At 41.7% G+C, this 25,943-nt stretch overlaps 1 protein-coding gene across 8 annotated transcripts in view; it reads right to left on the bottom strand.

Annotated features, from left to right (window-relative positions):
* Nucleotides 1–25,943, bottom strand: part of MGAT5 (alpha-1,6-mannosylglycoprotein 6-beta-N-acetylglucosaminyltransferase) — a 336,034-nt gene that overhangs the window by 176,948 nt on the left and 133,143 nt on the right. For all 8 annotated transcript variants that reach the window (XM_087435082.1, XM_087435080.1, XM_087435081.1 and 5 more), the window contains one exon: nt 20,006–20,170. In XM_087435082.1, coding sequence (XP_087291208.1) covers nt 20,006–20,170 — 165 coding nt within the window. The remainder of the gene's footprint in view (nt 1–20,005; nt 20,171–25,943) is intronic.

The following is a 25,943-nucleotide window of genomic DNA, read 5'->3' as shown; positions in this document are numbered from 1 at the left end:
AAAAAGATTGGTGGTTTAAGCATATGAAGAGTCTTTCGCCTTCCACATGCTAACCACTGGCATCCATCCGCTGGTTTTTACTTTTTGAACATAATTTGTTTTTGCAATGGTGTGAAAATAGCAACAAAGAGGTTTGAGCAGGTTAAGCCCATTTTGTATGTCTGATATTTCCAGAAAGTGTGGGGAGTGGTGGAGGAGAGCGGAAAAGGAAGTGGGGTGGTTTCAGGGTAGAATGCAGCTACAAAAGCAATATTCCTGGAAACCAGTTACCTGGGGATTTCACAAAAGGGAAGACTGACACAGGTATTTACACTCACATCCATAATTTGAAGAAAGATGACTACCACTGTCATCTTAGTAGTTTTTGCAGAAGGTATGGCAATCACAATTATTAGTTTTTATTCATAAGAACAAGGAACCAACAGTTTTCATGAGCCTTTGCAAAATTCTTAAATGGCATTAAGCAACCAACAAACATCTTAGTTCAAGGGTTGGTAAACGTATTTTAAAAGGGCTAGATCATAAATCTTCTATATTTTAACGGTCTCTGTCACAACTACTCAACTTCTGCCTTCGTAGCAGCCATCGGCAATATGTAAACGAATAAGCATGGCTGTGTTCCAGTGAAATTTTATTTACACAAACTAAAATCTAACCCTACAAACCGTAAAATCTAGGCTGTGCGCTAGATTTTGGCCCTCAGCCATCATTTGCCGACCACTGGCTTAATTCATATATAGAACTTGTAAGAGGCAGAAACAGGTCTTAGATGGCCATTTAGATGTTTAGCTGAACTGGTATTGACGTATCTGATAAGAAATGCACACCATGTGCCAGATAAAGCATTTCAGGTGCCTCTATCCTCACAGGAGACTACTGTGACACGTCAGGGAGACAGAATCACACAAAGCCAACAAGAACAAAGGAGGACTTTACTTCCAGACACCAGTAATAGGATTCAAACCTCAGTGAGTGCTCAAGAGAATAAAAGCAAAAAAAGACATGGACAGGATATTCATAAAATATACACATCCCATGAAACATATGGAAAGCATCCAACCTCTCTGGTAATCGAAGAAACACATGTAAAGTATCATTTTCTATTTACTATACTGGCAAAGTTTTTTTTTTTTTTAAAGGAAAATATGAAGTATTTAGAGACTGTAAAACAGGAATACTCATACATTATTGGTGAGAGGGTCACTTGTAATGTCTATCAAGCCTTAAGATGCTTATACTAGAGACTTCTAGTCATCAACAGCAAAGGTTTACTCTCTGGAGAGATTGAACCAAAAAGGGTTCTGGACGTAGAAGAGCAGAGAAGGCCGAGAAGTGGAAGTGAGGTCCCTACTACAAATTTTAAAAGGCCTCAGGCTACAGCTTTGCAGCAGAGTTTTAGCAGCAATGCTTTTGGTCCCCTGCGCACTGAAGGATTCATCTCCGAGGAAACTAACCAGAGAGAGAAAAGCCTGATACAGACGCCAGGGATCCCCTAATGCCATCTTTGGTTCCTGTGAGGTGGCCTAGCAGCTGTCAATCCTCATCTATGGCCAGCCGCAGTGTTCTACTAAATAGCTTCTCTCTCAAATGTGAAATAATACCTAAAGGTTACCAAGACATTTGAGAAAACATTCTAACATGAAAGAAATCAAAACAAACTCATGAACAAAAGAAAGAGGGAAAGAAAGAGAAAGAATAAAAGTCAGAGTAAATAGAGATGATGCAGAAAACAGAAAATGACTTAACAATATTTTAAAAATGTAATAACTCTCTGACAGATAAGTGAAGAAATATATTGATTCATGAAACCAGAACAAGAACATGATGCCATTTTTTAAAAAAAGCAACCTTGAGAGAACAAGAACTCTTGGAAATGAAGACTAAAATAGAAGAATTGACACATTTGGTAGAGGAGCTGGATATAAAGTGGTGGAAATCTTCCAGAAAATGGAGCAAAAAGACGAACAGAAGGATAATAGGAGAGAAAAGTTAGGCATGAGGAGAGAGGAAATCAATCACTTACGTGTAAATTCCAACTAATGTTCTAGAAGAAAAAGTAGAGCAGTGTAGAGTCAGGGAGCCGTGGCAGGAAGAGAGACTATCAAATGAACAGTTCAAGAAAACTTCCCAGACAAGAAAGACATCAATACCCTAATGGAAAGAGTCCACTGAAGGGTCAGAATCATGATGAAATGTGGTGCACACCAGCACAAGAAATGTCAGGACACAGGGCAAATCCCACAAGCTTCCAGAGGGGCCAGAGGTCATATCCAGGTATGAGAATGCCACTGGCCTTCCCAAAAATAATACTCAAAACTGTAAGTTAAAGGAACAAAGTCTTCAAATTTTTAAGGAAAATAATTTTCAAACAGATAATTTTGCATTCAACCAATTTTACATTCAACTGATTTACCGTTTGAGGTAGAATAAAGATATTTTCCGTTAATTAGACTTATTGTGGCAATCATTTCACAATATATACAACTATCAAATCATTATGTTGTACATTTGAAACTAATATGTGATGTGTCAATACAGAAAGACATTTTCCAACATTCAAGAAATTTCTAACTTTTCTTCCCATGTACCCTGTTTCTCAGAAAACTACTAGAAGACAAGCTTTACCTGGATGAGATAATAAACCAACAAAGAGGAAGATATGGAATCCAGGAAATAGGAGACTGAGCACAGAAGAGAGAAAAAGGGTCTTCCCAGGGTGTGGGAAGAGACGGCCCCAGGACAACAACTGAACAGCAGGTCCGGACAGCAACCAGGCCAGATGGCAGCAGGAGAGCACAAGGTTCCCGGAAGAAAGCTGCTAAATAAACAGGGATCTGATAGACTGTCCAATCCGTTGGCCATATTAAGAGGGGTTGTGATGGAAAGTTTAGGGCTGAATTTTGCTGAGGGCAGGAATTTTTGTCTGTTTTGTTCACTGATGTATTCCCAGCACCCTGAAAATAATTAGTGAAAATTTATTGTACTGATTCATTAAAACTAAGCAAATATAAAAAGTAAATTATCAACTCTGGGAAAGACAAAAAGATGTATCAGAAAGGCAATTCAGTATCAAACTTTTTTACTAGATGGCTAAGAAGTGTCTTTATAGAGTAAGCACTGACCACTGATTTAAAAAAAAAAAAAAAATCAGGATATTAGGATTCTGGAGAATGGGGAGAGGAAACATGTCATGTGTGAGAGCAGTTTCCAGCAATGGTGGTATGTAGTGTCAGAAAGCTAAATTCCCATCTTCCATAACAGAAAATCAGTAGACAATGTTGAAAATTGCAAGATAAGGAAAAGCAGCATGAATATGTTAATGAGAAATATATATATATTGGAAGATATATATTGGAAGAAACAACTAAAAAGAGTTAAAGGTATTTGCATTTGAGGAGCATAAGTCAGAAAGAGGGAAGAATGGAGATGTACAGGGCAGAAGACTGTGATTTTGTTATAAGTCTTGTATTATTTGATTTTTAAAATATACACATCTCCTAAATTGATAAAAATAAAAATTAAACCTAAAAATTGCTTATACATTAGGCCTAGCCATTCTATATCTAAGAAACTCTCACAAAAGAATAAGAGATGCAAAGATTCATGTTCACTGCAATGATCTTCATAATAAAAAAAAAGGGGGGGTATTTAAAAATAGGGATCTAGTTAATGAAATAAGAAAATATTATGTAGTTATTTAAAAAATAAAGCTTTGAAGTTTAATAAAGACATAAGAGAATACTCCCTTAAAAAGATCACGATGTAAAAACTACAGAGTAAAATTATAGTTTTTATGCACTACATGGATAGAAAAAAGACCAGAAAGAAAAAACCGTATGTTAACAGTCACATGCTCTAGATAATAGGATAACAGGTCATTTTTATGTCTTATTTGTTCTTCTCTGTATTTTCTCAATTTCCTACAATGAATTTGCATCACCTTGTCAAGCAGTTTTACAGTGTTTTTAATTTTTAAAGCAGAAAATATTGGAAAATAATTCTTGGTATTTCTCTAGAGGAAGTGACCTCATTTGAAATATTTAATAGTTAACAAGAAAATCGAAGGGAAATCAATGCACAAAGGCAAAAAGAAGACCAAAAAAAAAAAAAATCAAAACTCAAAAATAAAGTATGCTTGGCACAAAAAACATTTATAATCACATTCAAATGAACAAAAAGGTCCTGTCTCTTAGATTATCTTCCATTCTTGAGCCTTAAACTATTCACCTTTAAAAACACCCCATGGGTGACCTTTTGGCATAATGTTCGCTGAAATTCTATTATCCCAGCTGTGGGCAGCATGTCTGAATGTGGACTTGAGAGTTGAGACAACGAGGATCTGAATCCTGGCTCAGGCTTTCACGGACTTGGACGGATTATACAGTATCTCCTACTCTGACTCCCCTTGTCTATTAAATTGGGATTATTATTTTGCAGGTTTGCTCTGTGGAAAGAACTAGTAACTACTTTAAAATGATTATTTGTGCCTAGGACATAGTAATCCATCAATAAATAGTGGCTATTTTTTTGTTCTGTTTTATAAACACTGCACAAAGCTAATCTGTTTAGCCTTACTCACTAACAGAAGCTGTGTCCTCATCCATTCACTGACTCATTCTCCCAGACTCAACTACGTGCCACAGGCGCTAGGTTTGAGAATGGGTGAAAGGAGAGGCTGACTTCAAAGAGCTACACAGCAGGGACTAGCTTACCGTGTCAAATTTTTACAACTGCATCCTTCATTAAGAAAGTGGCTATTTCAAAGGGAATTTGATCAACTTGCAAAGGATTTGTGAGCTCTTTTTTACAAGTAACAAATGAAGTTTCAAGAGACAGATGCGCAGCAGTGAAATAAGAAAAAGCTATACTGTTGTAAAGTGAATAAATCAGAACATCATTAGTTAGACTGGCATTTACCAAGGTCAGTGTGCTATATCCACACAAGGCATACCAAGGTGAGTATTTCCATCGTAATTTCATACAATGCTTTAAATATTTTTCGCAGTGCTTTCAAGGACTCTGCTTTTAGTTTCTATTACCAAAATCTGTAGCATGGCAAAGTACAAGTATGATATAGATTTGCAGGATGATGATGCTTTGCATCATTATTAAGAAACTGTTGAGAAGACCAGAGATGGGCAAATGTTTCCTCCATACTTAAATGTAGTAGGGGAGATAAGGTTATGAAAAATAAGAATAAGCTTTCTGTTCATTTCTGGCAAAATTCTACAGTAGATTATTCAACAAATGACTTAAGAGTACCTAGAATACCAACTAAACTAATATTATCCACCACTCCCTCCCTCCACTTTTTTAAAAGGGGACTAGACCAGAAGATGGAGGGACAGGTGAAATATCCTATGACATGACTTTGGTCCTTTAATGATATCCTTGTGGATAAGATGGGAAAGTGACAGGCTAACTAGTTGTATTTGTACCTGGTTGAGCAATTATATTAACAATGTTGGTCAATGGACCTGTGTCAACCTGGAAGTTGCTCTTTGACTCATTGATTGAAAGCCAAAATGGAAATACTAATGACCAATCTGGAAGGAAAAACTAATAATTCAGAAGACAACAAAAACCTTAAAGAGTCAATATAATGTTTATATGTTTAGAAAATAAGCAAAATAATATTGAATAAGGATTAAAGTAAAATCCCATATGCTGGGAATATAAGTAAAGCATGAATTGCAGGGGAGCACAAGAGGACTGGGGATAGGGAGACAGCTTAATGACAGTCCATAGAGCAAAGACAGGAAGGTCTAGTCCCCGAGTCAAAGCTGCAGCACGATGTGCCTGCTGTGCATTCAGGCTACATTGAGCAAGCCTGGTGTGCACAAAAGGAGGGTTAGGCCCCTTTTTTCCTCCAAGCTCTGGGTTACTCAGTTTCTGGAGGAACAAATGCAGTTCTGGCGTCCCACCATAAGTAGAGTCTTGACAAATTGGAGCACGCTCAGGAGAGCATCCAAAGGGGCAAGGGATCAAGACAGTATACCAGCAGCGGCCTGGCGACAGAGCTGAGGATGGTGAGGCTGTGCTGTCTGAAAAGGAATACTCTGCAGATCACACGGCCCAAGTCTCTAAAGATTAAGAGTTGCTCTCAAAAGTGAAGCCAAGATAACAAGTAAAAATACCAAACTAGAATGGCCCCACCCAGAAGGTTATCTTTTACAATGGTTGAGCCTACCAGGGCCACAGCACATGGAGGCGCAGGCTGTGCCCTGCACTCTAGGGAGCACCATTCATTTAGACCAAGGGTCAGCAAACTCTTTCTGTAGAGAGCCAGATAGTATCTATTTTCAGGTTTGTGAGCCATATGGTCTCCACCACAACTTCTCAATTCTGTAGTTGTAGCACAAAAGCAGCCATAGACAATAAGGAAGTGAAAAGACAAGACTGTGTTCCAAAAATGTATTTACAAAAACAGGTGGTGCGTCAGATGTGGCCTGTGGGCCTCAGTCTGGCAACCCCTGCTATAGACTATGATGTGAATGTGGTCCATTGAAGTTGTGTAATATCTAGAATTGTTCAGATAAGGATGGAAGATCATCCACCAAGGATTTTGGAAGGTTGCAGTACCCCAATTTGGGAGAAAGGTTAGAACATCCAAATCTCCTCCACTTCTAAAAGTCCATGAAAATCTGCCTAGGAAAGAAGAAACAGAAAAATTGGATGATCTCACAGTCAGTTCTCATAGCAGCAAGCCTAGAAGCCAGACCTCCTGGGTCCTGGTCCTACATTCCTTCACCATAGCTCAAAGTTCCTAGCCTGGTATTCCTCAACTTGTGGCCAGCTTACACTCTGAAATTTTATAAATGCCAGCCAATCACTAGCCAGTCACATAATTCTCTGAGACTATCCTGCATGGATGCCCACATCTTTGCATCTCTGACATCACACAGAGAGAACCCAGAAGCCAGGAGAATCTGTGTGATTCTCCTTTTTGGAGACTAAGAACAGAGTAGGCAGAGACTAGAGGTTATCTATAGAAAGGATTCTTGTGGAGACTGGGAGTTGGGGTCAGACCTTCACCGCATGACTCCACGTGTCCAAGATTTCATCTTGAGTCAAGGAGAGCCACGGATACGACTCAAACACTGAGAAAATCTGCATCTTGGACCCAGGTACATCATGATGACTTAGTTATCCAAGTACCATCTTTCAGGAAGATTAATCTAAAAGCAAGAACCCAATGTAGGTTAAGCCTCACAAACACCACATAAGACCAAGGACAATTTCACTGTGGCCTTCCGAAGACCCAGGGTCACACACCAACATCCCCAAACCTGAGAGTGATTTCTATGAAAACAAATACTACATTCCCAACGATGGTTTTAAATTTGAATACAGACAGACACATACAGACAAGAAGTTGATCTCCACAAACTCTGCACCCACTTCATGACCAAAAGCCCAAACCCTACCCAAAACGTGTGATCCTTCTCTTAAAGCCTTGATTATAGTTAGCTTATTCTTTGGCAAATGAATAGAACTCTCTCCCACTTTGGGGCCTCTAATATAATTTTTGAAGCTCATTAGCTTTGGTTAAAAGGCCTATGGAACAAAATCATGCACAGAGCCTTTTAAAAAAAACCATTTACCAAAAACACATTCTGATCATTATAATAACATCCAATATTTTCCGAGCACTTATTGTGTGCCAGCCCTTCATGTGCACTTTCTCACGTGGCCCTCCCAACGTCCCCGTGAGCTAGTTTCTGTGGTACAGATGTGGGGACTGAGACCTGACCTTTTTAAATGACCTGGCCAAAGTCACACTGCTCTGGTGGAACTCAGACTCAAACCCCAGCAGCCTGATCATGGAGCCGGTACTCCTGGCTGCTGCATACACTTAGGTATCATCATACGCTGAATCACTATGTTACCACATCAACACCCGACCGGGTTCCAACACTGCTCTCTCAGATATCCACTATAAGCCTAGTGGAAGCATAAATCACAAATGATACAGTTTGGTACTAAATGGTCTCTTTTTGGTTTTAATAAGCCACTTGCTGCTGAAAGATTAAAAGTGCACAATAGTGTTTCTTGAACACACCCAGGAAGAATGTGCCTGTGATCCCTCTGCATGGAACAACCTTCCCCAGGTCACCTCATGGCTCCCTCCCTCACTTATTTGGGTCTTTGTTCAGTGTCACTTCTTCAGAGAAGTTTTCCCTGACAACCCACCCAACCTGAAACAGTACCCCCTCCCTGCTATCTCCTCACTCCACTTGATTGTTCTCCACAGCACTGATCACCACTCAGCACAGTATATGTTTGTGTATTTGTTGATTATCCACCTTCATTGCTGGATTATAACCTCCATGAAAGAAGAAACTTGGTTTTGCTCATCCTTCTATCTCCAGTGCCTAGAAAGTGCCTGGCACAGAACAGACGCTGATGGTATCTGTTAGGAATAAATCAAATCAATTGACCTCTGGGTGATGGAATAATAGCTGCTTTGTATTTTCATCTTTTTGCTTAGCTGTAATTTCCAAATTTTTAGCAATAAAATGTTATCCTTTTTTATAATACAGAGGAAAAGTTCTGTTTATAAAGTCTTTCCTTTTGAAAATACTACCCCATGATTACATAAACTCAAAGACAGAGATTATGGCTGCTTTTGGTCACTGGTAGCCTGGAGGTATGAAAACCATAGCTAAATTAATCCCCTGGTGCCCTCAGATGACAGGTCAGCATGCCCAGCCGTGGACACGTACTCACCATGGGCTTTCCTGGCCAACTCAGCTGCCACTAATGGCACTCTGCCTTCAGGGAACAACCGTCCTCCCCACATGGCACAGCCACGGGCCAACAGCCACCTTCTTAATCCTCATAGAATTCCTGGAAGTACAGGGAAGGCGGTTTCTCTTCATCACCATGTTATTCTGTCTGACAGGGGCCAAAAATGTAAGGAGAGACTAGAGCTCATAACTGTCCCCTGGAGGAAATCCATCTGCCTCCCCCGAGTTGGGATCAAGAGAGCCACTGAAGAGAAACCACTGGAATTCAGCCAAGTGGTCCACTGCATTTCGATGTCAGATACCATCCGATTCAGCTTTTACTAATCTTCTCTTTGCCCCCACCCAACTGCACCCTGAAATAAAGTCTTAAATATTTACTTTGTTCTTCTGCTAATCTTGCTATAACTTGTACTGCTCATATTAACACACTTAATGAAGGCAATTATTGAGAAAGTTCTATTAGCATAAAGTTTAGACAGGTTAATGACTGTCTTCCCTTGAGAGCTGAGCTCTATTGCACAGGAGTTCCCTCCCTACTTTGGAGTAAGAAGGTCTAGTGAGGGGTCAGGCGCAGTTTCCAGACTGCTTGAGTTTGCTGTGACAAGGGCTGTATGGCTTCCACTGTGTGATAGTGGAAATTCCTTCTGTGCCAATGCCTGTAGGTCATCCCTATTCCTATCCCGAAATGGCTATAGAGTTTGAAGGTCATTCCCAAGGCCAAAAGGTCAGGTAAAGCCAACAGGTCCTCTTGGACTGGGGTGAAAGAAGCCCCGGGTTGAGGGTCAAGAAAGGTATCGTGAGAACTCCTCCACTACCTGGTGAACCCTACCTTTACAACAGGAGCCCCAGCTTCTTACCCGGGTGCATTCCCACTGCCTGACACAAGGCCTGGCACTATCCAGGCAGTGTTGGTTGTATAAAAGATACATCAGTGTTTGCCATATGAGGTTTGTGACCCCTCCCTTCTATCAAAGCATTAACCACAGAGGGCAGGGTCTGTTGGCAACCGGGGTAAGGTGCCATGCCAGGCTCTCAGTACACATTATCTCATGGCATCCTTCTGGGCACATGAGTGTTGGTGTCGCTGTCTCCAATGTACAGAGAATGAGGTGGAGGCTCAATGATGATAAGTAAAATCCCAACGGTGAGTAAATAAGGGAACTGGAAGTTCTCCTCAAGACTATCTGATGCCAAAGACCAGGTCCAGCCTGTGAATGTCACGTGGCTTCCAGAAATCTTTCTCCAGGTCCAGTTTTCTCTATGAAATGCAGCATTAGGTCTGGGTAGTTTATACTCTCATCAAGCACTGACCAACGGCTACACACCTGGCCCACAGGTCAGACCCTGAGTCGGTTCCAAACCTACTGAGCTCTTATTTTGTGCCTGGCCTTGAGTGTTTTCCATGTACTAACTCACAGTCCTCACCACAATCCCACGGCACAGGTACTTTATCCCCATTTTACAGATGAGGAAATGGACTGGGTTTATCCAAGGACACACAGCTGGGAGGTGGCTGAGCTTGGATTTGAACCCAGGCAGTCAGTGTCCAGAATCTGTATCTGAACCACAGTCCTATGTCTGCTGTTTAACAGGGGGAAGCACTGCACAAGCCCTTCACGTTCAATTGTGGCTCTTCCTTAACAAGTCTGTGTCAAGAGCCCATCTCCAGGGGCACCAACACAGAGAGAACGTTCCCACTGTCAATGTTGACTCGAAAGCTCACCAACATGAAACGTCAAGACAGCTTAAAACCAGCTCACAGTGGAGCTGGCCAGCTCTGACGAGGCAAATCAAAATACAGTTGAAACCCTCCATCAACCCCAGACATGCAGGCCCTCTGCTGGCTCTGTCAATGCTACACGCCCTGAGCTTGACGTAAATGGACTCGAGGGCTGCAACCATGCACCTGAGACTTACTGAAGGTCCAGAAGCACAGGAGGGACAGAGAAAGCAGAATGCAAGGAAGATCAGTTCTGCTCTCCAGAACTGCGGGGCAGTTTGGCCCCTCAACCACATCTCTAATTAGATACTTCTTTTCTTCACTTTTAAACTCAGCAAAGAATTTCAGACCACCTTCACCACATATGCTTTATCTCTTCTTTTCTGAGATACAGCAAGAAAGGAAAACAAGAACAAAAACTAGCAACTGATTTTTATTTAAGCCACTTAATTTTAGAAGCAGTGGATATGCAAAGCCAAAAGCACAGCTTAAAAGAAAATCCCTCAAAACCCCACAAACCTAAAAAACCTTTTCAACAACACAGAGACAGAGAGCTTCCCCTGCCTCCATCAAAACAGCTTTAATTTTAAAATTTTTCTGAATTTTTAAATCTCAGGCTCTAGAGTGAGTTTATTGAAATGTGTGTCAATGAAAACAGGTAAAGGATGAAACAGGAAAGCATATGCCACACTGGAGCTGTGGAATGTCTACTGAATCAATACCATATGTAAGCTGATAGCACAACTGTATACACATACCTCATTAAGCCAAATTAGAGCAAGTGGGACCTGTTGCTTTCTGGTTGAAACAAACAAGTCTAATTTCATTATGTCCTATCTCCGATCCACAGAACCACCCTGTGTAGGGACATTTTTATAAACAACAGTAAAGCCAGCATCTGTTCCCAAGGCCAGTCCTGGAGTGCACATCCCTCAAGGCCGTGGTCCTTCCCACTGTTTCCCCCGAAACGGCTGGAGAGGAACACCATTCCCATAGGGATACACGCTCCCACTTTCTGAAATGAAAAAAGCCAAGTATTTCTTGAAGGGTCAGTAATGAATCCAAAAGCACTGAGATTGGTGGGTCCCTGCCTCTCTTCTGCAAGAACTATTCATTCAGAGCAATCGCTAATATAGTGTAGCTGGTTAGAATTTTTTCTAAATCCTCCTTACATTTTTATAATTAGCCACCAAGAAATGACATAATAAATTATCTTATTATGGAATCTTAGTTTTCAGAAAGCGCAGTAAAGCAAGAGCATTTCTCCTTTGAATAATATAGCAGTCAACCTTCCAGGCGCTTTCAGGAATTCCTAAAATATTCAGGAAACTGCCAAAGCAGGCAAGTGGCAGACATGCTGATCCAGAACTCAGTGTGTGGCCATCGCTGTTATGATAAAAGTTCCATGACAGTGACTGACCTGGCGTGTGTCCAGAGAGTGAGGAGTACATTCAGTTGGACCAATACTTATTGAGAACCTGCTCTTCGCCAGGCTCCTGGCTAGGTACTGGGTTTAAAAGAAAGAAAGTAGGATCTTTTGCCCATGGTAGAAGAGCTTAGAGCCTGGCTGTAGAGACAGGCAAAGTGTGGCAATGTCCAAGGATGCACATAGCAGCTGTGGGAACACAAAGCAAGGACACCAGAAACCTCTGGGGTGGGAGGGGCATCAAGGCATTGCTCTGAATGAATAGTTCGTGCAGAAAAGAGGCAGGGATCCACCAATCTGAATGCTTTTGGATTCATTACTGACCCTTCAAGGAAGAAGGAAGGCTTCTTAGCAAAGAGTGCTTCAGACGAGTCTTGAAAAAAGATGATAAATAAGAGTTAGCCAGAAAAACAGAAGGGCATTCCAGGCTGAGGACAAAAACACGTAAATGTGTAAGGGCATAAATGAAGAGCATGCTGTGGGCTAGGCTAGTTCCCAGCAGGGCTGAGGCACACTCAGCCACAGCAGCATTTAAAATGGGGGCAGAAAGAAGCTTAGCCTTCTGAACCCTTAAGGAAAGAAAAGTGTTAGTCAGTTTTAGGATGACTCTAGAAATCCATGAAAAGGGTGTCTGGTAGTCATACTTATTTTATCTGCTTGCCTCGAATCTCTTTAGGGACTCTCCCCTGACCGTGAAATCTCCGGGTGACCTATGTGATCCAGGGCTAGTCAATCAGGATGTCACTGGGGGCTGTGACTGTACCATGGAGAGAAATGTATTGCAAGCCAAGCCGATCAGGACCCTCCCCAAGAGTGTTGCCAAAAACCTAGAACCACCTGGGACTACTTCTGCCCCCATCCTGCAAAGATGGCCTAAGAATAAAGCCAACACAGAAGACAGTGCAGCTGAGGTTCTTGAAGATGGTACTCATGTCTGTATCCAGCAGTGCTGAACTCAGCACCATCTTCTGAATTTTCCAATTACACGGGCCCCAAATTCCCTTTCTGTTTAACGTTTTTTTTCGTCTCCTGCAACCAAGAGATTACTGATAAATATGTGGATTTCCTGCTAAGCCACTAAGTACTGATAATAAAGGTCTCTAAGTACTGACAAAACGGTCAATTTTAGAACTTCAAGTTTAATACACTCAAAATGAAATATATGTGAAAATATCTTCTAATCTACAAAGCACTATACGAATGTTATTTATTTCACTATTAGTGGTGATATTCTAGTAACTAGTCAATGCAATTTCCATTCTTAAATCCAACTGTGTAGCTTTTAAACTGTAATTAACAAATGCTTATTTAATGCTGACTTTGTACCAGGCATGTTGCTAAGTAGTTTACTTATCTCACTGAATCCTCATAAACAAATCCATGAAATTTCCCCCATTTTACAGATGATGAAACTCAGCCACAGAAAGGTTAAGAAACATACCCAAGATCACAGAGGTATGAAGTGGTGGAGCTGAGATTTGAACCAGGGCAGCCCGGCTCCACAAACACTGCCTCTCATTGTCCCTCATCTCCTGAGCACTAGAACCAATATTTCAACTTCCTTTAAACTGAGATCCTGAAAAAAATGGCTTGCAGCAAAGCACTTTACACTCCCTAAATCCACATTAACAGATGGCTACTGTCTGCACAAAATCCTGTCTCTTTGCAGGCTTGTTTCCTCAATAAATGCATCACCCAGTCATCCTTCAAGCTACATCCTTGGGCATCATTGTGATGGCTCCTCCCTCGCCCTCTCCCATGGCACACCAGTGTACCCGTCATGCCAGCTCCACCAACTTGGGTATCAAATCCTCCCCTTCTCCCTGGGCTTCATGCACATGTCTAGTTTCAGGCCTCCTCCCACCTCTGTCACCTAAACTCTCTCTCCCCTGGCTTCTGGTATGACCCCCTTCAAAAGCATCCCACTTCCACACATCCATTAATTATTCTCCAAAAATACATATCTCATCTAATCAGCTTCCTGTTTTAAACCCTCATCAGCTGCCACTGCCTACAGAACAAAGGAGAATCTTCTTAGTTTTACATTGAAAACTCTTTACAAATCCCACAACCCACATCCCCAGTCTCATCTCCTTTTACAGTGCTCCAAATATGCTCTGTAGGGTATTTCATGCTATAAAGTAGATCTTTGGGGACCTGTCTTGTTTTCCTTAACTTATTTAATTTACTCTCTCTTATTCTAAAGTAGTGGCTCTTTCATGAAAATACGTAATACCCTCTATATAACCAGGAGTAAAATGCGGATTGCCAAAAATTTACTGGTTTGGGTCCAGGAAAGGAGTTTCTTAAGGTCAAGATCCCAAAACAGTCTTCTGGGAGTTCATAAAATCTCTTTCTTAGAGGTCTCAAAGCTCAGTTCCAAAAGTTAAAAACGTGGAGCTTGGAGGACTTGCAAACAGCCTTGCTGGGAGGAGGAAAAGAAGTCTCAGCTGGCCAATCAGGAAATCTGAACATCTCAGGCCTCTCTCTGCACCGATCGTGAGAACATCAGATTCCTACAATACCTTGTACATCAGGGTTTCTCAACCGCAGCACAACTGACATTTGGGGCTAGATAATTCTCTGTTGTGGGGGCTGGCCTGTGCACTGTAGGATGTTTAAGCAGCATCCCTGGCCTCTGTCTACTAGATGTCAATAGCACCTCCTCAGTCGTGACAACCAAAAATGTCTTCAGACATTGCCAAGTGTTACCTGGGGGGCAAAATTTCCTGCAGTTGAGATTCAATGCTATAAATACCCAGGCTCAGAGGTCAGCATCACTTCTCCTGAATTGTATGTTTCTCTGTCCTCCTCCTGCCTGCCTTCTCCTTATTCATAATAAAAATCAAAACACCCTTGACCACAAGGAGTGAAAACCACACCGACAACATACATTTTACTGTGAAGATACCAAAAGAATTGCTTCTGACAAGTAGCCAAATATGTATTGCTACTCTTGCAAAAAATGAAACAGAAAGAGACAGGTAGATAGGAGGAACACATTTGTTTCTTGCTCAAATTAATAAGAAAGCACTCTGCAATCTCATCTCTCTCCTGTCTCTAGGCAGCATCTGGGGCACCACTGACTGGCCAATACCTGATCCTGGGAAAGTCACCTGCTGAGCCACTGCCTGGGCAGGCTGGGAAAGTTCAGGTGCTACTCCAACACAACCGATAACGCAGGTACACAAACAAGGAAATAGCACAGGTGCAACTTAATTTCAAGGTCCATTAGCAGCACCAAAGGAGGAAAATTGCACTTGCAAACACAAGCCTTGGAACTCAGCAGGGACATTTTTCATTTTCAATTTTCAAATGGTAAGAATAATAATTATGGTTCTTTTTTATCGAGAACAGCATTCAAGTTGAAATACACTGCACTTTAACCCCAAATACTAGAATATGTTGAGTGTTGCAAGTAACGTTTGGGAAAAGCAGGGCTTCCTAACGTTCACTTTGGACTAAATATCAGAAAACAGCCACTTGAGTTGTGCCTGCACCTTTGATTTTGTGGTTGTGTTTCCCAATTGACCTTGCAATTGTAAGCAGTCATAACACAAAGGGAAAGCTATCATGATGTTTTTTTGCCTTTTAGCTAAGCCTCAACGCTGACCAGTTATTCAGCTGATGTTGAATGACAATAACTGGTTCTTGAGAAAATTAAATAGATGCACACACTCCTCCCCTCCCACCAGAGAGTTGTGCAATCCACCCCCCCACCCCAAATATTACAATCTAGAGTTGTAACCATCACGTTCTATGAAGGCTCCAAAGCACAGCATCATCATGGGAAGCTCAGTCATGACCAACGAGGATGGAGTCCTACTTCTTAGGTGGTGTCTGCTGAGGTCTGAGAAAGGGAAATGAGATACCAAGTCCCACTTCCAAGCAAATCGCACTTCCAAGCACATATAAATGAAGAAGAACTATAAAGAGAAACTCCTTGTAGCAGGGAAACTTAATACTGTCTCCTCCAGCATAATCCAATCCACGTGGGCAGTATTATTGAGTACCTTTAACAGGCAGGCTTTGAACCAGACACCATGGACAAACCAAAGATAAAAGGGACACTGTCAGTCCTCTGAAGGCAAGCATTTTCATTAGCACATATCTATACATTTTACCTTTCCGCCATGCTAGTACATGGCCAAGAACTACAGACCCAATCCTATTCACTCCGCTTCATAATTTAAGACCACAGAACTAGAGACAAGCAGAATTGGTCTTTTCAAAAAACCAAAGCATCGGGCCGGCCCCGTAGCTTAGCGGTTAGGTACGCACGCTCTGCTGCTGGCGCCCGGGGTTCGGATCCCAGGCGTGCACCGACGCACCGCTTCTCCAGCCATGCTGAGGCTGCGTCCCACATACAGCAACTAGAAGGATGTGCAACTATGACATACAACTATCTACTGGGGCTTTGGGGGGAAAAAATAAATAAATAAAATTTAAAAAAAAAAAAAAAAAACCAAAGCATCATTCTGAAAGTAGCTAATTTTGACAAAGGTATACTCAAGTTCTTTCAGGGAGCAAATCTGGAGAAATTAATTTACTACGTAATTAGTTGAAGGATGGGGATTTTTAAAAATCTGGTTTTTCATTTATTTGATTCACCTTCCTCTTCAACAATATAAACAGAGCTCCAAAAAGCAGTTCAATCTGATTCTTGATTTTAATAAAGTTCATTTCCACCTAGATTTCTCTGGGGCACATTCACTTTCACATAATAAAAAAGCCCAAGAGTGATAAATTTGGAGGAAAAGCCAGTTTGGATAAAAGCAACACAGAACACAGCTAAACAGAGAAAAGAATGGGGATATACACACACACAGCTGCCCCTAAAAAGAAAATAAATTTAGGGAACCCTCCTTCAACTGCTGTGGTACCCAATTTAGAGGCAGTTTATAGCCAACCAGAAGATATATCAGCAATAAGACACAAGAGTAAGCAATCAGAAACATCACTGAGCAATAAGACACCAGAGTAAGCAGTAAAGACACACCAGGGAGAACATTTCTGAGCAATTACCACATGTCTTAATGCAAAAAGGGAGAGAGAAACACTTCACTCAACTAGGACTGGAATCCTAGAAAAACGAACTCTCTCACAGCTCATGTTCCTGCTATGACAAGAGGGGTGTGAGGACCACCAACTCTGGATTGCAGAGAAGGCAACAAAAGCAATGAGGAATTTTTCACGAATGAGATCTATGACATTCAGTTCTCGTCCCTCTTTTTGGCACCCTAATCTATAGACATAACAAATAGTTAAAACAATATATGTTGGTTAATTGACAAAATATAAAGGACTCTCCAACCTCTAGGGGAAATAAAGGAGAATGTCTTTATTCTTTATTTCACATCTATATCCACTGTGACCAACACAGTGTCTAAAGGAAGGGATGCATATGCATATGCACACAGGAGGCGAGCTTCTTTTTTTTTTTTATCAGACAGGTTATTCAATATCCCAGGAAACTGTCAGCTTCTAGAAAACTCTAAGAAAATGGTAGCACATTTTTCTAGACTCATCCATCTGCGATGATTTACAAATGGAAGCGAGAAAGATGGAGCAAACACTCGTAATCTCTTCTCTACAAGGTGTAGCAGGTCTTAAGCTGAACTCAGGGGATTCCAGTACCAAAAGTCCCCCTCTCCCAAATACTTAAACTCAGTAAAACCTGGGAAACCACTTACTTCTCAGAGATGATAAGAAGATTAAGTAAAATCATATACCTCCAAGTGTCAGGAACAGTATCTGGTATTACTGGATTGTTGCTAGATGTTAGTTTCCCCTCCTCCCTTCCAAGTTTTTTTCTGGGTCACAATCCATTTCTAGCCAGCATCTCCTCCATGAGGCCCTATGCCTCAATCCTACTCACGATCCAAGTGCACCTTCCTGCAAGAAGACTTCCACAGTCTGCCCACTTACAGTGACCATAGTCCCTCTTATTTTACGCATGTGTATTATTTTCCTAATTGCCCAGTGAAGTCTCAAAAGTATGGAGTGTATCACACATACACATGAAATATACAAAGGAAAATGAGGTTAATTATTAAGGCCATAACTGTAAATTTTCTCCCATTTCCCCAAAGGAAAAAAATATTTTGGTTCTTTAAACGTTAGTAAAAACACAGTACCAGTGGCACATCTTAAAGGAGCTCCATTCAGAGCCAATGGCTTAGAGAACGTGCTCAAGAGATATTTACTGGTGCCGGCCGGGTGGCGTAGCAGTTAAGCATACGCACTCCACTTCGGCAGCCCGGGGTTCGCAGGTTTGGATCCCAGGCGCCATCAACACACTGCTTGTCAAGCCATGCTGTGGCGGCATCCCACATAAAGTAGAGGAAGATGGGAATGGATGTCAGCCCAGGGCCAATCTTCCTCAGCAAAAAGAGGAGGATTGGCAACGGATGTTAGCTCAGGGCTAATCTTCCTCACAAAAAAAAAAAAAAAGAAAGAAAGAAAGATATTTACTTACTGAGTAACCTACCTCAATACATGGGGTTGGGATCCTGTTTAAAAGAAGTAACCACCGACTCCCTCCCATTTCTCTTCTGGAGGTCTACCCACAAGTCTGTACCCTGGGACTTGGAGCCCAGGCGGGGAAGTCTCCCTGTGAGCCTGGTACACAAATGTGGCAGCCAGAGGCAGCAAAATCCCTCATTAGGGAAGAGAATGACAGCAGACATGTTTACACGGGCCCTACAGGACAGAGGCAGTGGGAGACAACAAAGTCAGAGGGAGAACCCCATACCCCACTCCCAGAACTTGATAATGCAGAACTGTCATAAAATCAGACAGGACGTTTTCAGCAGCCCTTCCCACTGCAGACAAGGGTGGAGGGGTGGAGACTGGAGAGGCCTGGGTTCTGTTTATTAAAAAGCTGCTCAACACAGTGGGAGGTTTGCTTGTCTAATTACAGAAGCTGTTGGAAACTGCAGGGAAGACAGGATTTATGGCCCAGATGACACTGCCTCTGTGTTGTAATTAAAAGTTATTTTTAATACCCTTGTTGGGTTGGATACTTTGGATTATTAGAGATATATTTTGTAATTTAAAACGTGCTCAAGGGCAAAGAACATCACAAAAAGGTAATTCAACAAGTCTGCATAATGTGAAACAATTAAATGATTTGACACTGCGAGGCAGGAAATGACAAGAATCTCTCCCACTTACGTCTGCGAATTTAAGAAAGAGGGAGAGCGAAACAAACCAAAAAGGGTACTAGAGTTAAAAAATTTCAGAAGTAACTCAGTTACTTATTTCCACAGTAACTAGAGTTTAGATACTACCCACCAGGAGTATAGACAGCTCATTCACAACCATTCAGCCAAAGCACCTAATCCTAATCCTCAAACTCTTTGCTTTGTCCTGGGTCCCTAGGAAACGACAGTGGTCACCCTAAACAAGAGCAAACGCTGGCTCAACCACAAAGACCCAGAGCCAAGCCCAGGGCAGTACAATGGGGGGAGTCCAATGTGAACTGTAGACAATACATCTGTGTATGATTTAGGTTTTGTTTTTAATTCATTTCTCTTCTCTTATCCAAGATGCCAGTTTCAAGAAGGGGCCAGACAAGCATCCCAGTGGGAACTGCATGCTGGCATCCATGAATGGCTACAGAATCAGCCCAAGGTCAGGTAGGGGCAACTCATTTTCTAAGTTCCATTTCCAGGATTTCTATTTCTCCAGATACACAGAGGAGGCATTTTCTACAATGGTGGCTCTTCTTTAACAGCAGGGAGGAGAGAATCTATTACATGTGACAGACTTCTGAAATCGTCTGATGAAAATAGGGAGGAGGAAGGAACTCCAACTGGCATGAGCTTCCCAGATAACCTCCACATTTCATTTATCCATGCTATGAATCTTCTCATTAAAAGTGAATTCAGGAGCTCATTATGTGAAATATGTCACAGAAACCACCAGACACTACACATCATGATGAGACTATAAAAGCGTTTTAACATCTGTTATTCAAAAATAAATTTAAACTTAACTTTCTAGGTGCCATGCCAAGTTTATGGGATTTATCTTATACCAGTAAGAACCACTGTGCTCCTTTATTCTCTTCTCAGTTCAAAGCAGGGTTTGACTCCATGTTCTTACCTGCCACATTAATTTTCTCAAGTGCTACCAAGCTGGGAACAGCCGTGGTGGAGTTGGTCGAGTTTGTTCCTGTGCCATTGATGACAAGATTGTCCACCTTCGACTCTAACTTGCCAATGCGCTGTAAAATATTATCCAACAACACAGCAAGAGTTTTCTTCAGATCTGTAAAAGAAAATGCAGATAATTTAAAAATTCTTTGGCCTCTGCATATTGGTTTAGTGCTCATACTCTCTCTTTCTCTCTGACATTAAGAACAAAAAGTGGCACAGTCAAAAAGTACTGCTTGAAGGCCTGTCCTAACAAACCACATCTTAAAGATGAAAGAGGCCATCTTCAAGTGGCCTAGAGAGTACAAAACACATCGGTCTGCTCTGTGATGTAAGTTTGGCAATAAATGACAGAAAATTATTTCCAGCCACTAGAGTGATAGAGAAAACTCCTTGTTACCTAGCATCCTGCTAAAGTATTCTATTAAATTCCTCTTCCTTATAGCATGATGGTTACTGACACATAGAATGACTACCCCAAAGAGCAGCAGGGTCCTGAAGTAGCTTCTGGATCAAGTTCATTGCTATTTTTGGTGCTGTGTACTCTAGCATGTCCCAATTTTTTACAAAAAGTTTTTATTTCTGTTGGCTATATAGGATAATACTTAATAAAAGCTACAGTTCCATATTTCCAGACATTCTGGATGACCCAGAGTTAACTATCATCAGAGAAATTTAGAAAAATATTTAAAGACCAGAGTAATTCATTCATTCAAGAAATATTTACTAAACAACTACTATGTGCCAGACATTGTTCTAGATGCTGGGGACATTCTCTCACGGTGTGAGCTGATTCCCTTTCTTACACATCTGACTGTGAGTTAAAGAGTAGTGTACTTTCCCTATGGACAAATTACAGACACATTATCCACATACATACAAAGTTTGTATGCAAGGTATTCCACAGACACAGAAAAAGATGAATTTAGCCCCTCTCCTCTGGAAACTCATAATCAAAGAAAGATACACACACTTGTATAAGTGGGAAAAGCAGAAGGACCACAGGAGAGCCACCCATGTGAACAGAGTCCAGATTCATTATGAATTGGGAGTGGGCCCAGGGAGAAGTGCACAGCGTGGGTAACAGAATGCAGTCAAGTCCTGAACAAATGGGAAGTCACCACCTTCATTCTGCTGGGAACAGAGCAAACTTGCTCTGAGCAGGTCCTCTGATCTGCCCAGGAAGGAAACACACATCTGGTTAATTCACCAACTCCCAGAGCTCAGCCAACCCACCTCGCCCAAGAGGCACTCAGGCTGTCCTATTTCGCCAGGTCAAGACAGAAACTCATCAGAACAGAAACAAAGATGTATAATTAACATGGAAGTCTATGTTCTCAGTGGTTTACAGACAGCATCACTGGAGCTGACCAAAAACTATAAACAGAAACAAGACCCACACCTTTTCCTGAAAACCTAGTTCTATATGCTTGGTATAATCTCATTTTCTCCACTGCTCCCCCAACACCAAACATCAGACTTCTTCACAATGTTAAGATCTGGGGCAGTTTGTTCCTTCATTCATTCTAACAAATATCTGATTAGGCCTATTTGTTGCTCTTCAGAGTGTATCTTACCTACAGGTAGTAAGACAAGCTGGCCATGACATTTAGAGCAATAGGGCTAAAAATATGATTATAACAAAGAAGGTGGAAGGGAACTAATGTTTCCTGAACGCCTATTACATGCCACACACAGATATAAGAAATCCCACGTTATCTTCACATTCTACATGAGGTACGTATGACTTCACTTTACAGATGAGAAAACCAAGGTTCACAGACATGAAGTAACATGTTCCTGGTTACAGAGATAATAAATCAGAATGGAGACTCGACTCAGGTCTGCCCAATTCCCTGATGCCTCACTGAGACCGGGCAGAAGTCAAGAGCCAGGGTAGAAAAAAGAAGCCAAGTGTGAAATTCAGTGTCTTTAGGGGCCCAGACTTTGATGCCAAACTTGCTAGGTTTGAGTCCTTGCTTTCCATTCCTGTTTCCTTATCTGTAAAAGGGTAATATGAAAAAGCCTACTTTTGGGGCTGTTATGAGGACTTAATGAGTTAATATTTATAAAATGTTTTGAACACTGCCTGGCACATAATAAGCACTACATAACTTCCTGTTGCATATACAAATTAAAAATTAAACCTTCCTCTGAAAAATGCTTTCCTCTTTCCTAAAGCAATCTCTCCCCGAGTGATGCAAAGCTTTATCGCTTTATCCAAAGGGTCATGAGATCACTCTCCTCCAGGGGCTGCAGTCCAGGGTCAGCATGACTCACAGTCTGTCCCTGGCACATCATTAGCTGGCATGGACTGCAGGAGTCAGCCACCAGCTCTGCTCTTACACTGAATCTAAAGCATCGACTAGCTCTCCAGAGTTCTGAAGACTGGCGGAGGCTAGCCACACAGATGGAGGCAGTGGTCCCACTGAGAGGTGGCTGTATTCGGTATAAAGAAACCACTCCTCAGATAAAGAAAGTCAGTCTCCCCCATCTCCAGCCTCTTTGCCTGGAGCCTGTATTACCAGCCAAGGAGTCCTTGTCTAAAAATTACGTTTAACTATTACCGGCAATTATAGTTAGCCAGACACACAAGCTCTGGCACTCTAGTTTGGTTAACTCAGGGTTTCTCAACTTTGGCACTATTGACACTTTGGGTTACATAATTCTTTGTTGTGGGGGGCTGTCCTGTGCATTGTAGGGTGTTTGGCAGTATCCCTGACCTCTAGCCACTAAATGAGTCGCAATACCCCCATTGTGACAACCAAATATATCTTTAGACATTGCCAATGTCCCTTGGGGGGCACAACTGCCCCCATTTGAGAACCACTGATTAAGCACAGTCTCCCAACCCTTGTCTTCCCCACTGCCCCTCTGTGGAGATATCAAGAGAGAATTCTGACAGAGGGGTTATGGCATGGAAAATGGAAATGTGAGGAACCACTCACTGAACTTACATTATGTGTGACTTCCATTCACAGAGGCACTAGAGGATTGCTACGAATACAATGGGAAGTACAATGAAGGAAGTCGGCCCTCCTCCCTACCAGTGCTGACAGAAGCCTAGCCCATGCTGAGGGTCTCTCAAGGGCTGCTAATCTTTTGCAACACTGTTAAAAGGCAACAGGACTACTGGACAGAGTCCCCAACCCATAGTCATTGGTGGAGCACACCTTAGGCAGGATGCTAAGTTGTCACATCAGCATTAAGAAGACATTCTTCCTCAATTCTTAAAATACAGTCCACCATTAAGTACGACCTATCTCCTATTCACCCCACCTACCAGGGTCAGGTGACTGTGCGACATGACAGAAGGGAATTCATGATGAGGAGGATGTTGATGTTCACCCTCAAGCTACCACCTCAATACTACTACCACTACTCCTGCAACAACTACTGCTACTGCTGCTACACCACCACCACTTATTGACCTCATTGTGCCAGCTGCTGTCCTAAGCACTTTACATGGATTAACCCATTTGATTCCTCCAAGACAAGTATGACGAACGTGCTGTTGTTCCCATCTCCATCTTACAGATGAGTAAACACAGGACAGAGAGGTCAATTAATTCTCCCAGGTGACTGCAGACTCCAGGTTCAAACCCAGACAGCCTGGTTCCAGAGCTGACGGCCCTTATCTCCCATGCTACATTGCCTCCTAAAAATCACTATGGACCTGGCAGCCAGCAAGCATCTCTGACCTGCTGCTTCTGAATATACTTATCAGGAATTAACCTCTGGGTTCTACCATGTGTTCTTGTGAAATCATATCCCAATCACCCTCAAGACTTGCTGATGCCACTGTTCTGTGAGCAACTCCAACACTAAAGAAAATGAAGAATCTGCCCTTCCATACCTTCGGCCTTAAGATGAAAATGGAATATAGGCTATCAAAATCCTTAGATAATCTGGGCACTTTACCCGAGTAGGCATGTCTTCTTTCCCAGTATGAAAGAAAAAAGGGTCATTTGCAACTCAAGCAGTTATTTGAGTCACTATTTCAAAGAAGTCCAACACAAGATGAAAGATATTGTCAATAAAACACACAAATACAAAAACAATACCAAGCCCACCCCTGTATCCTTACCAACTAGCACAGAGCCTGGCATAACGAGTACTCAGTAAGAGTGTGTTACCTAAGTGAATAAATGAATGAACCAACAAATAAATGAAATATGCTCTTGCCACAAATAAGGTTACATAAATTGTACCTGTCTAGGTGACAAAATTATATCTCACCTTTGAATTTTACAGTTAAACCTGCAAAAACTGCTAAGAGTTTTATTGCCATTTTAAACTAATATCAGAGTACTTTTGTTTGTTTTAGTCTTAATGATAACCCATTTACCCAATAAGACTGTACACCCAAGAATAATTTCTATAGAGTTTAATAAAGAGGGTGAAAATATTCCTCCAAATACTAGTATAATATTTTTATATTTATCATTGTGTTTGATAGTTATTACAGCAGTAAAATGTGTCCTCAGCAGGATTACAATTTTCAATTACTAACAGGCTTTTAAAATTTTGTTTATGCTTCAAGCCTTAGCAATCAAAATTTAATCCCAACATTATTATGGCAATTCTGGGCTCCTAAAACTTACTGTACATGAGAAAGATGAGATCAAAGTAGCTGAAAACATTTAAAATATCCCTCTAGGTAAAGTAAGCTTTGGTTTTTATCAGGCTAGAAGTTCTTTGATAAAGAGTGAAATCGACAAAATCTCAGAACAGGTGCTCTGAAAGCTTCTCTAACTTCATTTCCAGAAAGCAACGACATTAGGGGGCAGGAAGGGGCTGGAAGATGCTGCCATATCCTTGAGCAGTACAGTCAAGGGGATATCACTGCCAGCTATACTTTCCGCCATAGCTGAAGTCCAAGGAGATGGAATCTCAGGAGAAAGGAGGTCCTGCTGGTGGAAAAAGATCTATCAGTTTATAGGTCTATCAGCTAAAGCTGTGGCACTGGGTGGTAAACCCCAATTGCCCATATCATCAAGTCAATCAATAATCGAGGAATTATCAAGAAAGGCTGTGTGCTTGGGGCCTATGCTGTCCCCATCCCAGTCCCCTGGGACATGCTTCCAAAGCAGTGGTTCCTCAGCCTACTGTCCATCAGGCTCACCTGTGGAGTCAGAGTTACCAGGACCCATTCTCAAGGCACTCAACCGGAATCTGCAGAACCCACAGGTCAAGGATTCCAGGCACAGCCCCCACTGAGAACTACATTTAAGTCGCGGCCACCACAATTCACTGGCGCAGAACCAACTATGCAATGAGCAAGGAGGTACATCTGAACTGCCAAAAATAATTTACATCTATGCTTGCTCCCAACACAAATGCCTCTTCACCACAGCTGCCCCAGAGGCAGAGCACAAACAACAGAACCACAGAGCAGCTTCACTTGCTGCTCCAGAGAAACCAGCAGAGACAGGGTGTTAATGAGAAAGGGAGGTGCCAATGAAAAAAGAATTAACCCCAACCTCTCATTCCCACTACCTGCCTGCCAGGAATGTCAAGTTTCATCAGTTATACATTTTTAAATTAATTTTAAACTGACCTTTCCACAGAAAGATAATACAGTTATGGTAATGACCAAAATACACTCCATTCACTATGTACAAGGACATTCAAGGCAGTGTTAGTTATATACGAGAATAGTGTTATTTACTCTAGATAAGAACTGGACACTACCCAAATACCCAACAAAAAGATTAAATTACATTCTGTCCATCCATTCTTAAGATAGAATAAATCTCTAGATTGGAAACTCCGGGGGGCAGAGACCAGGTCTGTCTTGTCACCTCTGTTTATCGCCACTAGCTATTAATATCAGGAGCTCAATAAATATTTATTGAATGGATGGATGAAAAAGGAAAAATGTATGG

This window comes from Ceratotherium simum, chromosome 9 (assembly GCF_057802395.1).
Source record: "Ceratotherium simum simum isolate JZ-2026a chromosome 9, ASM5780239v1, whole genome shotgun sequence".
NCBI classification, from domain to species: Eukaryota; Metazoa; Chordata; class Mammalia; order Perissodactyla; family Rhinocerotidae; genus Ceratotherium; species Ceratotherium simum.
The sequence above is the reverse complement of the archived record's forward strand: the minus strand, read 5'-3'. Positions and strand labels throughout refer to the sequence as shown.